Source organism: Myotis lucifugus, unplaced genomic scaffold (assembly GCF_000147115.1).
Source record: "Myotis lucifugus unplaced genomic scaffold, Myoluc2.0 scaffold_1, whole genome shotgun sequence".
NCBI lineage: Eukaryota > Metazoa > Chordata > Mammalia > Chiroptera > Vespertilionidae > Myotis > Myotis lucifugus.
This window is the reverse complement of record NW_005871049.1, coordinates 12,245,982-12,259,634: the sequence shown is the minus strand read 5'-3', so window position 1 is coordinate 12,259,634 and position 13,653 is coordinate 12,245,982. Positions and strand designations below refer to the sequence as shown.

General features: G+C 45.2%; 1 protein-coding gene across 1 annotated transcript in view; it reads right to left on the bottom strand.

The window, feature by feature from the left end:
• The window catches only part of RAB33B (RAB33B, member RAS oncogene family), a 13,748-nt gene extending 9,560 nt beyond the window's left edge, over positions 1-4,188 (bottom strand). The window contains exon 1 of the mRNA XM_006081701.3: positions 3,851-4,188. Within this exon, the coding sequence (XP_006081763.1) occupies positions 3,851-4,099 (249 nt within the window). The 5' untranslated portion in view covers positions 4,100-4,188. The remainder of the gene's footprint in view (positions 1-3,850) is intronic.
• Positions 4,189-13,653: the final 9,465 nt, after the last annotated feature.

The window sequence follows — 13,653 nt, the reverse complement described above, 5'->3', positions numbered from 1 at the left end:
CCACACCCCCCCCCCCACGGTCCCTGGTCTGTGTGTGAAGGGGTTGAGCCATAATCTCCCCATCGGCCCTGGCCTGAGTGTGACAGGGGGGAGTGCCCCAACCCCCTGATTGGCCCTGCTCTGTGTGTGACAGGGGGGGGTGCCCCAACTCCCCTATTGGCCCTACTCTGTGAATGACAGGGGGGAGCTCCCCAACCCCCTGATCGGCCCTGCTCTGTGTGTGACAGGGGGTGGCGCTGCAACCTCCCCATCGACCCTGCCTTGAGTGTGACAGGGGGCGGTGCCCCAACCCCCCAATCGGCCCTACCCTGAGCGTGACTAGGGGTGGCATCGCAACCTCCAGATCCGCCCTGCTCTGTGCATGACAGGGGGCGGCGCCCCAACTCCCCAATCAGTCCTGCTCTGAGCCCGACCAGGGGCTGCACCTAGGGATTGGACCTGCCCTCTGCCACCGGGGAGCAGGCCTAAGCCAGCAGGTCATTATCTCCCGAGGGGTCCCAGACTGCGAGAGGGCACAAGCCGGGCTGAGGGACCCCTCTCCCCGCCGAGTGCACAAATTTTTGTGCACCGGGCCTCTAGTACAATATATAGATGACATTTATAGAACTATACACTTAAAACCTACATATTTGATTAACCAGTCACCCCAATAAATTCAATATAAACTAAAAATTAAGCTTTTTAAAAAAGTGTCCAATATAGTCATATCTTTTTCTACTACAGAAATCTCAGAACATTTCTGTAGTTTTTTCAACCACAATAAAAATGTCTCTAAAATCTTACATTTGGAGGGTGGGGATGGGCTGGGAGAGAGTAATGGGGCAAAAGGGGACATATTAATACTTTCAACAATAAAGGTTTTAAATCTTACATTTGGAGGTAAAAGTCAGTAACTAAGACCTTAGAAAGAAGAAAATCTTAGTGTCCGTGTCCCTATTAACGTAACTGGTTAGGGTGAAGCTCAGGAGGAGTAATTCCCAAAAACAATGTGCTCTCCTTACTCCTTTCAACCAGAAGGATCAACTCTGTGCTCCACATTCATCACACCGGTGGCCATGGTTTACTTATCACTGCCAGTACTTATCCCAGTATTCAACTTTATACACTGGACATGTTTTATATTTTTTCAATGTTAAGTATCTCTTAAATTTGTACCTGATTCATCTGTGATCTTACAGTATAAAAGGCAATCCAGAAACAGGTAAAGGGTCATCAAATCTCAACTCCTCCCCTGCGCCTCCCTTCTCTCTACTTATTTTTTTAATTATTATTTTTGTTGTTGTTGTTAATCCTCACCCAAGCATATTTTTCCCTTGATTTTTAAAATATATTTTTGTATTGATTTCAGAGAGGAAGGGAGAGGGAGAGAGAAACATCAATGATGAGAGAGAATCATTGATTAACTGCCTCTTGCATGCCCCACACTGGGGATCGAGCCTACATTCGGGGCATATGCCCTGACAGGAATCAAACCATGACCTACGGGTTAATAGGTCATGGTTAATAGCTCAACTACTGAGCTGTGCTGGTTGGGCTTTCCATTGATGTTTAGAAAGAGTGGAAGGGAGGGGGAGAGACAGAGAGAAACATGATGTGAGATACATCAACTGGTTGCCTCCTGCACTCATCCCAACCAGGGCTGGGGAATGAGCCTGCAAGCGAGGACTGAGCTTACAACTGAGTTATGCGCCCTTGACCGGAATTGAATCTGGGACCTTTCAGTTGGAGGGCTGATGCTCTAACCACTGAGAAACTGGCTATGGCCCTTGTACTTATTTTTTAAAAACATCCTGCTCCCATTTGGGAGTAATTCCTCTCCTCTTCAGTTGTCTGCCTACGCCCTGCTTTAGCTCTGCTTCACTCTCTGGTTATGCAGCCTCAGAACTGATGGTGACAGAGGAATGTGAAGCCACCAGGGAAGATTACCAACTATGGCCCTAGTCAGTTTGGCTCAGTGGATAGAGCATCAAAAGGCCCGCAGACTAAAGGGTCCCGGGTTTGATTCTGGTCAAAGCACTTACCTCGGTTGCAGGCTCCATCCCTGGCTCTGGTTGTTGCTGATGCAGGAGGCAATCAATCTATGTTTCTCTCTCTCTCTGTCACTCCCCCCGCTTTCTCTCTTTCTCTCTCTCTCTCTCTTTCTCTCTCTCTCTCTCAAAAAAAAAAGGGGGGGGGGGAACATCCTTGGGTGAGAATTAACAACAACAAAAAAAGATTACCAAGTATAAACCTGATGGTTCATCTAATCCTCACCAGCCTGATACAATATCATTTTCAGGAAAGAAAATAGATTCTGAAAGATAAGGAACCTGCTTGAGGACTGGAGTAACCAACTATCCCAGTTCACTGAGACTAAGGGGATGTCAGGCATTTGGGACTTCCAGTTTTAAAACTGCAGTCATCTCGGGCAAAGCTGTCACCCTACTAAGAACACAGCTCATTGCTTCCCTTTCACAGGTTCAGATTTGGGCCAGGTCAGTTGGGCTCCAAAGCCCATGCACTTTCTCCCAGAACTCCTGCTTCTTCCAAACTAAACTCCCTCTGACACCTCGGAAGCCCCATTATTTTCTCACAGGCTCCTGGGCCTAACCTACTTCTGATGAAAAACATCCAGCCCCTCCTGATTCTGTATTTTCCTCCGCAACGCATCCCAATCTTCCTTGACTCCCTAATACAGTGCACCCAAAGGACCATCACTGGCAGCTTCAATGGGACAAAGAAAAATTAAAGTGAAAATTAAACAGCAAAAGGACCTATAGAAGGTTGACTTGTTTTCAACCCTATTTCTCCTTTACCATCATTAGCATTTAAACAAACCCTTTGAGGGTGAGGAGTAGGACAACAGTTAGGGAACTAAAAAATAAATTGTTCGAGCTTCAAGGATGCGGGAAAAGGCATGCAGTACAAAGCCCGCGGGGAACTGAGGCAAAGATGAGCATTCTAACTGAAAGCAAAAAAGTAAAGGCAGTGTAAGGAAGGCAGGGCCGTTCCCAGGCCCACGTGTTTTAAGGGGAGGTATCAGATGGCTGAGGAGTCGGGGGTGGCTTGCAATGAAGAAGTGTGTGTAAGGTTGATACCATCAGGAGGCCCTGTCCCTGTCCCTGATCCTCGTTCTCCAACACCCTATTCCAGCTCCTCAGAATCCCAGTCTTGGCCTTGGGCTTTCTGCCTTCTCCACTATTTCTGTGACCCTAGTCTCAGGAGCCACCAATAAGAACTAAAGAAGAATTGGGAGAGGGTGGCACCAAGAAATGTGCTTCTGGCACCCAAGCAGGGACAAACATGTAAAGAATTTTTCCGCAAGAAAACAGATTTTTCCAAATAACTCACGGTTTTACAGAAACTATTGTAGCAAAACTGGATGCAAAGCACTTCTCAAAGGCAACGGGGCTCTACTGCCACAATCTCAGGAAGCGCTCAGATGACTGTTTAATAAATCATATTTATTTAATGAATTTTCCATGCTGGCGACATTCCTTTGGTCTGACTTCACTGGTTCCCAGCACATGGGACACTGACAATTAGTCAGTGGATGCCCCCTACACTCTTACTACTCAAAGTGTGGTCCACGGGCTGGCTGCATCTGCACCACCTGGGACCTCAGCAAGGCAGAATCTGCCTTTAAAAATAAAAATAAACCCGTGTAATTAGCATGGCATTAAAGTTGGGGAAGCACTGCCTTCGTAGTTCGCTATATACAAATCCTTGCCATCCCCAACTCCAGTCTCCACGTCAGCACGTGAAACGATGGAGCGCACACCCTGCACGGTGCGGGCCGTTCGCCCACCGCGGGGCCGGGGCACCTGTCATCCCGGAGTCCTTCCTCTGCGCCGGTCCTCCACCTGCTCACCTTGATGCGCTCCCCATCGATCTCCACCGCTCGTTCTCGGAAATCCACCCCGATGGTAGCCTCGGTGCGGTCGGGGAAGCGGCCGGCACAGAAGCGGTAGGTCAGGCACGTCTTGCCCACGTTGGAGTCGCCGATCACGATGATCTTGAAGATGCGGGAGCGCGCCGGCGGCAGAAACACCGAGGACCCTGACAGCGCTCCGCTGGCCGTGAAGCTCGCCTCCAGCGACGACTCTATCTCCGAGGCCATTCTCCGGACCCGCCCCGAACGGCGACGGAGCGAAGGAGAGGCAGACCCGCGGGGAAATTACACCACCGGGAGCGAGCGAGCGAGCGAGCGCGTTCGGCTGGCTGCGCAGCGTCGCTGGAGCCGCCACGCCCCGGGCAGGGCGCGCGCGTGCGCACCTCCCGCCCCGCCCCGCCCCCGCCGCGCAGGTGAGGCGCCCACCGCCCGGCCCGCGGCTGCTCCCCAGCGACCCCCGGGCCCGCGCCCGTCTACCTGGGAGGGCTCGGGTCCTGCGGGGGACTAGACCGCGGCGCGCAAGGCCAGCCTGCCGAGGGCCCCGTGGGGCGGCCCAGGCCCAGCACCAGCACCCTGGTTGGCCGGGCCCCGCCACGTCCGAGGCCTCCGCCCTCCGGAGGCCGCCGCGCAGTCGGTCTGGGGGCGGGGAGGGACCGGCTGCCGAGAGGAAGGAGGTGCCGCCCGGCTCTCTCGCGAGAGGGCGAACTTCTGCCGGGGGCGCGCGCCTGGGGCGGGTCCGCGAGGTGGTCGCGAAGCTCGGGCGCCGAGCGGGACGCGGTCGTCGACGTGTCGTTGGGGTTTCCCGGGACGGGCAGGTGGAGGCGCGGCCCCGGGCCCGCTGTTGGGGGCGTCGGCGGCGCCCCCCGCCTCCTCCGCGCGCTCTGCACCGCGGGAGTCGGGACAGCGACCGGGACTGCAGCGGGTGGGATGGTCAGCTCTGGACTGTGGACGGAAAGCTCGTTGTTATTCCGCAGATGAGTAAATTGGTGGAGAAATTGCTTCTGTAAGGATTGTCCGTTGGAACCCTTTACCAGTGTGAAACAGTTCAGCACCATTTGTGAAAAATCACTGCAGACGCTGGTCATGGTTGGTTATGAGTTTTGTATTTTCAGCTGGCAGTTGGAGAGACCGTCATGTAACTGCAGTATCTGTTACTTTTCTTAACTGAATAACCCCAGAACCTCCAGACTTGATAGTTGAAGGAGATTCTGCTAGGAAGAGCGGACTTTTTTAAAGTGGGTAAATCTTGCCCTGACCGGTGTGGGTCAGTGGGTAGGGCGTCGGCCTGCGGACTGAAGCTCCGGGGTTCCATTCCGGTCAAGGGCATGTACCTTGGTTGCGGGCACATCCCCAGTAGGGGGTGTGCAGGAGGCAGCTGATGGATGTTTCTCTGTCATCGATGTTTCTGACTCTCTATCCATCTCCCTTCCTCTCTGTAAAAAATCAATGAAAATATATTTTTAAAAAATAAAGTGGGTAAATCTTAAAAGTCTTGCTCATTTTTAAATTTCACAGTTAAAAGCCTAATAAACATGAGCGTTTGCGAGTTTATAATAGTTCTCAGTCATGGTGCTATTGTCCCTCATGTTACTCAGGCCTCACTCTGTGGCCTGAAGCATATAACACTGTACGTAGTTGGGGTGAAAGCTAAGGAGAGAGAGACCCTGTTTTCTTGGTTCCTAATTATACCACTTTAGCAAGATGGCCTGGCAATCGCTAATAATCAGTACGCCTGTCACATGCATCTTGGCCGCTTCCCAGCTGGCTCTTCTCTGTCGGAGTGGTGTGTCTTGCAGGGCACTGTCTTTCACTTCAGGGATATGGAGATGGTAGTTTGTAACTCATGGAACTGGTAAATGCTCTTAGATACTTCACCATCTTAAAGATCCACTTCCCCAGTGTGAAAGGAAGTCCAAATGCCAGCATTAACAGGAGGTCATGGGGAGAAAAAAAGATAGATTTGAGACATGCAGCAGGGTCAGCATAAAGTATGTTGAATAATTAAGAAAGGATAGACAAGTTATGTAAAAACACATCGTTTAGAAAATGCCATTTCAACAATTTTTTCTTCTAAGAAAGTGGTAAATAGCACAAGGCATTTAACTTCAGTAATAGCTCTCCAGGCAGAATAATGGGATCCAGGAACAAAGCATTTAGTTTGCCTTCAAATGAAAAACCTGGGTTCAAGTTCCTGCTCTCACATCCACAGTTCTGACCATGAACACCGGGAAAGGTTCACACGGGTACTTTGGCCTGGCTCTCTGCCACTAATTTGATGAAGGGCTTCCTAATTCAAAATCCAATAAACGCTAGCAAGTCGTCTAAGACTCCAAGATAAATATCTTCATCTGTAAAGAAGGGAAATAATACCTACATATGAGCGCTATGAAAATTATAAGGCGTAGAGAACATTTTAGATATTATTGGAACCTCTTTTCCTCCTGAAAACTGGTATTACACATCCTGGTACTCTTCCTCCTGCTTTGCATCTTCTCATTCTCGATAAATCAGTAAAAGTGCCCTTGACCTTTTGGGAGAGTATGAAAAAATAAGTAGCTCTTGTTTCAATTGTAGTTTCTGAGTGAATTAGTATTTAGTATTTTTGTCCACCTACTTTTTCAATGGAAATTTTTAAAAAATTGTTTTACTTTTTTAAAAGCATCCCATATAAACAGAAAATTAACAAAAACACCAAATCTTCTTAACCCTTGCTGCATTTACCTCAACCATGCTTTTTAAGAAATTAAAATTAGCCCTAGCCAGCTTGGCTCAGTGGATGGAGCGTCAGCCTGCGGACTGAAGGGTCCCAGGTTTGATTCCGGCCAAGGGCACATGCCTGGGTTGTGGGCTCAATACCCAGTAGGGGGCGTGCAGGAGGCAGCCGATCAATGATTCTCATCATTGATGTTTCTATCTCTCTCTCCTTCTTCCTTCCTCTCTGAAACCAATAAAGAAATATATATTTTTTTTAAAAGAAATAAAAATTATAGGCCAACTACATGCTTCTCCCTTCTCTGAACAGAACTACTGCCCTGAATTTTGTTTAAAACTCCCAAGTCTGTTTTTTAAACTTTTACTTTACGTGAATATATCCGTAAACCATACTTAGTATTGTTTTAAATTTTTCAAAAATTTACATACAAGATATACAATATGATGCCATCTAACTTAACTTTTTTTTGGCTCACCACTGTTTTGGAGGGTAATCCTCAATTCACTTGTTGCCAGCTTATTCGTTTTAGCTGTACAGCACTCCATTAAATGAATATGGCACAATTTATTTATTTTCATGTTACCTTTTATTTTCAGATTTCATTACTATAAACAATACTGTGATGAACATTCTGACACATCTCTCTGGCAAATGTGTAGGAATGTTTACAGGGTGAACTTGCTGGTTCATAAGATATGCACATTTAATTTTAGTAAAAGAATATTGCTAAGTACCCTTATAATGACAATCTGTTTTACTCCCAGGGTCTGAAAGTTCCTGTGTTATCAATATCATTGCCAATATTTGATACTCAGACTTGTAAAATGTTACCAAATAGGTGGAATCTTGAGTTTGACCCTAGAGATCTTTGAGGAACAGAAGAAACCCCAGAAATCAACCCAAGCCATTATGATCAATTAATATTTGACAAAGGAGGCAAGAGCATACAATAGAGTCAAGACATTCTCTTCAATAAATTGTGTTGGGAAAATTGGACAGATACATGCAAGAAAATGAAACTAGACCACCAACTTACACCATACACAAGAATAAACTCAAAATGGTTAGAGACTTAAAAGAAACTTAAATGTAAGACATGAAACCATAAAAATCCTAGAAGAAACCATAGGCAGCAAAATCTCAGATATCTCTCATAGCAATATGTTTATAGATACATCTCCTAGGGCAAGGAAAACAGAGAAAATAAACAAATGGGTCTACGCCAAAATAAAAAGCTTCTGCACAGCAAAAGAAACCACCATCAAACTGAAAAGGGAGCCCACAGTATGGGAGAACATATTTGGCAATAATACATCTGATAAAGGGTTAATATCCAAAATATATAAGGAACTCATACAACCTAACAAAAGAAAGACAAACAATCCAATTAAAAAATGGGCAAGCCCTAACCGGTTTGGCTCAGTGGACTGAAGGGTCCCAGGTTTGATTCCAGTCAAGGGCACGTACCTTGGTTGCGGGCACATCCCCAGTGGGGGGCGTGCAGGAGGCAGCTGATCGATGTTTCTCTCTCGATGCTTCTAATTCTCTATCCCTCTCCCTTCTCTGTAAAAAATCAATAAAATATATTTTTTTAAAAATGGGCAAAGGACCTAAATGGCTACCATCAACAAACCAACAAATGACAAGTGCTGGCAAGGATGTAAAGAAAAGGGAACTCTAGTACACTGCTGATGGAGATGCAGACTGATGCAGCCATTATGGAAAACAGTATGGAATTTCCTTAAGTAATGAAATAATGGACCTGCCATTGATCCCACTTCTAGGAATATATCCTAAGAAACCTGAAACACCAATCAGAAAGAATGTATGCACTCCTATATTCATAGACGCACAATTTACAATAGCTAAGATCTGGAAACAGCCCAAGTGCTCATCAGTAGATGAGTGGACAAGAAAGCTGTAGCACATTTGCACCATGGAATACTATGCAGCAGTAAAAAAGAAGTATATCTTACCCTTGGAGACAGCATGGAGGGACCTGGAGAGTATTATGCTAAGCGAAATAAGCCAGTCAGAGAAAAACGTGTCATGTGTTCTTACTCATATGTGGAATCTAATGAATAAACTGTTGAACAAAATAGATCCAGAGACATAGAAGCATGGAACAGACTATCAAATCTCAGAGGGAAGGCAGAGGTGGGTAGAGGTCAACCAAAGAATTTGTATGCATATATGGTCACAGACAATATGATGATGGAGGCTTGGGATGGGGATGGGCTATAAGAGGTCAATGGGAGAAAAAAGGGGAAATATGTAATACTTTCAATAAGATTTTTTAAAAATATATTTTATTGATTTTTTACAGAGAGGAAGGGAGAGGGATGGAGAGTTAGAAACATTGATGAGAGAGAAACATCAATCAGCTGCCTCCTGCACACCTCCTACTGGGGATGTGCCCGCAACCAAGGCACATGCCCTTGACTGGAATCGAACCTGGGACCTTTCATTCCGCAGGCCGATGCTCTATCCACTGAGCCAAACCGGTTAGGGCAATAAAAAGATTTTTAAAAAAGCACTTTGGCCTGGCCGATGTGGCTTGGTGGTTGAGCATCGACCTATGAACCAGGTGGTCACGCTTCAATTATCAGTCAGGGCACGTGCCCAGGTTGTGGGCTCGATCCCTTGTTGGGAGGGTTGGGGGGGTAAAGGAGGCAACCAATCAGTGATTCTCATCACTGATGTTTCTCTCTCTCTCTCTCTCCCTTCCTCTCTAAAATCAATAAAGATATATTAAAAAAACAAACTTTGATTCCTCAATACTGATATCATCTACTACATTTTTGCTATTTCTTTGTCTCTTATTAGCCTCTCTTCCTCTACCTCAGTGGTTTTCAACCTTCTGGCCCTTTAAATACAGTTCCTCATGTTGTGACCCAACCATAAAATTATTTTCGTTGTACCTGCTTCTGTTGGTAATTGTGTCATCTTTTTTTATCTTTTTTTAAATATATTTTTATCGATTTCAGAGAGGAAGAGAGAGGGAGAGATAGAAACATCAATGATGAGAGAGAATCATTGATTGGCTGCCTCCTGCATGCCCCCTACTGAGGATCGAGCCCACAACCCTAGGTATGTGCCCTTGACCGGAATAGACCCTGGGACCCTTTGGTCCGCAGGCCAACGCTCTATCCACTGAGCCAAACCAGCTAGGGCTAATTGTGTCATCTTTGCTCATCCTCTTTGAGCAGTCTTGTCCAGACCACACACACCACTCACAACTCACTCTTCAATCACCTGTATTCTAGGTTTCACACCCATATCTAGCTGTCAACTACACATCTTACTGGGACTTTTACATGTCCCATACGCATCTAAAATTTATGTCTGAAAAGGACCTCACTTTCCCCCTCAATTTCTTCTTCCCACTTTTTTAAAATTGATTCAGAGAGGGAGAGATAGAAACATCAATGATGAGAATCATTGATTGGCTGCCTCCTACACGCCCCCTACTGGGGATCAAGCCTGCAACCCAGGCATATGCCCTTGAGCAGAATCGAACCCAAAACCCTTCAGTCCAGTCGCAGGCCAATGCTCTATCCATTGAGCCAACCCGGCTAGGGCATCTTCCCACTTCTTACGGTAGTTTAATGATACCGTCCAAAGCAGTTTTAGCCCAGTCAGTGTTGCTCAGCTGGTTGGGTGTCATTCCAAGCACCAAGAATTGGCTGGTTTGATTCCTGGTCAGGGCGCACACCCTGGTTTTGGGCTGATCCCCAGTAGGAGACATGCAGGAGGCAGCCACTTGAGATGTTTCTCTCAAATCAATAAGAACGTAAAAAAACAACAAAACAACCTGGCCAGTGTTGCTCAGTGGTTGAGCATTGACCTATAAACCAGGAGGTCAAGGTTCAATTCTCAGTCGGGGCACATGCCTGGGATATGGCCTTGATCCCCAGTGTGGAGTGTGCAGGAGGCGGCCAATTGATGGTTTTCTCTCATCACTATCACTGATGTTTTTCTCTCCCTCTCCCGTCCTCTCTGAAATCAATAAAAAGGATATTCAAACAAAGACAAACAGGGTTTTGTTAAAACTCTGGACATCATTGTTAACTTTTCCTTCTCCATTCACTACCCACTTTCTTCCAACACAGTCAGCTGATGTTGGTAACAGCTTTTTAGTATCTTGTGTACATCTTGCTCTCCTCTCCATACTTAACTGTTGTTGTCCTTACTTCTTGCAGGTTATATTGATCAGAAGTAAGCACCCTGGAGTTAGACACACCTGGCTTGAATGCAGAATTTTATCATTTACAAGTTGTGTGACCATAGGCAAATTATGATCCTTAAGTGTTCTGTTAAATGGGAGTGCTACTTACCTCACGTGGGTTTTTTTAAGGATTAAGTGAGCTAACAGATGCAAAATACTATGCCTGGCATATACTGATAACTATTATTCATTAGCTCAACTTGAGTCTCCTAATTAGTCTTGGCACCTCCAATCGTGCTCTGCATCTCCCCCTTCACATTAGTAGCACAATTCTCTCAATCATCCTTCCCTAAGTCTCCAATAACTGTCCTTTGCTTACACAAAGCCAAATCTAGCCTTTTAGTAAGTAAATCATCTAAGCATCTCTCTTTACTCTGAGCCCCAGCCTCTTTCCCAGATTCTATTCACACTACTTCACATAAAATCCCTGAATATACGACCTCATTTCATGTCTGTGCCTTCAGCCACATAGTATCTTTTGTCTGTCCAGGAAACTCATCTTTATCTTTCCAAACTTAAGTAAACAAACAGAAATGTGTACTGACTGCTAGGGAGTTACATATTGCTGTTGCATTCATTTCTTGATTTGTCTGTCTCCTTTACCAGCCTATGAAAAATGTGAGAGCAAAGACTATGTACTGTATGTCATATATCCCCAATATGAAACATAGTTCTTGGAGGTAGTAGGCATTCAGTAACTACTGTGTGGATAAAAGGAGGGACACTGGAACTGGCTTTATTTCACATCCTCAATAATTTTAAACAGCAGTGACAAATCTGCCAAGTTCACTAACACTAGTAAGTTTCCATGAATCTCAAAATGTTGATGGAGAATGGCGGAATCACAGGTGGTTTCCTCTTGAAAAGGCAAAATAGTGTACATACAAGCACATGTTAAGTAAAATACTAGGGGAAAAATCAAATGTTGAGTTGTTGGTATCTAGGAAAAGATTATAAACTATACATTTCCTGAATATGCTGGCGCAATATACTGCAGTAGACTAAAAATAATCAACTAGAATATTGACAAACAGTAAAGAACATCCTTTTGTAAAAATATAGTGAATGCTTACTATTTATAATGAATATTTATAGTTAATGCTTGTGGTAATCACTTCATATGCCATGTGACTTAATCCTTCCAACAACTATATGAACAAGAAATTCTTAGCATCTTGCCTAAAGAACCTGAGCCAAGATTTAAACCTAGTTCTATTTTGACTTAAAGCTTGTTTTTAACTACATCATACTATTGTTGTCCATCAAGCCACAGGGTTTATACCAGAAATTTGGCATTTAGTCACAGGATGAGAGAAAAGTAAGGAAAGCATAAGGCAGATCTTCTATATGAAGAGACTAAAACACTTTAAACCTTCCAGTTTGCCAAGGTGAGGGAAAACTATCCATGTTCTGTCAACTCAAGAATGGGAACAGGAGAGAGACCCAGAACTTCCAAAAGAAGGCCCAAGGCCCCACAGCTGCTTGCATTGCTTCACAGCTGGGCCTCATCTGGGAACCTCCAAACCCCAAACAAAGAAGAGGAATCTGCAGATCTCTCTATAGCTCCTGCCGGGTAGCCTCAGGTAGAGGCTAAATTAGCACCTCCTTAGAGATCCAAGAGCCAGTGTACCCAGTGGTCAGAGTGGGACCATCCAGATTACAACTCCTCAGATCCATAAGGGACACACTCAGGGGGCAGACTCAGTGAGCACTAAAGCCCCACTGAAGCAAGTCTTGCCCCAGAAGGGTGTCTCCAGCACAGAAGTTCTCCCACTGTAGACACAGCTGATTCCCACAGCCAATTGGCCTGGAGGTCAATTCCTCCCAGTGATACCTACAACAATCAAGGCTTAACTACAACAAGACTGTGCACAAAGCCCACAAAGAGATGCACCAAGAGTGCCCACCTCAGGTAATTGGGGAGGCTAAGCCACTGGGCCCTATGGGACACCTAGCACACAAAGCCACTCTATCAACACAGGGAAGCATAAAAAATGCGGAGACAAAGAAACAGGTCACAAATGACAGAAATGGAGGAAAGCAAACTACAGGATATAGAGTTTAAAACCACACTTTTAAGGTTTTTCAAGAATTTTCTAGAAACCGCCGATAAGTTTAGTGAGACCCTCAAGAAATCTAGTGAGACCCTCGAGGTTATGAAAAAGGACCAACTAGAAATTAAGCATACACTGACTGAAATAAAGGATATTATACAGAGTTCCAACAGCAGACCAGAGGATCGCAAGAATCAAGTCAAAGATCTGAAATACAAAAAAGCAAAAAACACCCAACTGGAAAAACAAAAAGAAAAAAGAATCCAAAAATATGAAGACAGTGTAAGGAGCCTCTGGGACAACTTCAAGCTAACCAACATCCAAATTATGGGGGTGCCAGAAGAAGAGAGAGAGCAAGATATTGAAAACCTATTTGAAGAAATAATGACAGAAAACTTCCCCTACCTGGTGAAAGAAATAGACTTACAAGTCCAGGAAGCGCAGAGATCCCCAAACAAAAGGAATCCAAAGAGGACCACACTAAGACACATCATAATTAAAATGCCAAGAGCAAAAGACAAAGAGAGAATCTTAAAAGCAGCAAGAGAAAAACAGTCAGTTACCTACAAGGGAGTACCCATACGACTGTCAGCTGATTTCTCAACAGAAACTATGCAGGCCAGAAGGGAGTGGCAAGAAATATTCAAAGTGATGAATAGCAAGAACCTACAACCAAGATTACTTTACCTAGCAAAGCTATCATTCAGAATTGAAGGTCGGATAAAGAGCTTCACAGATAAGAAAAAGCTAAAGGAGTTCATCACCACCAAACCAGTATTATATGAAA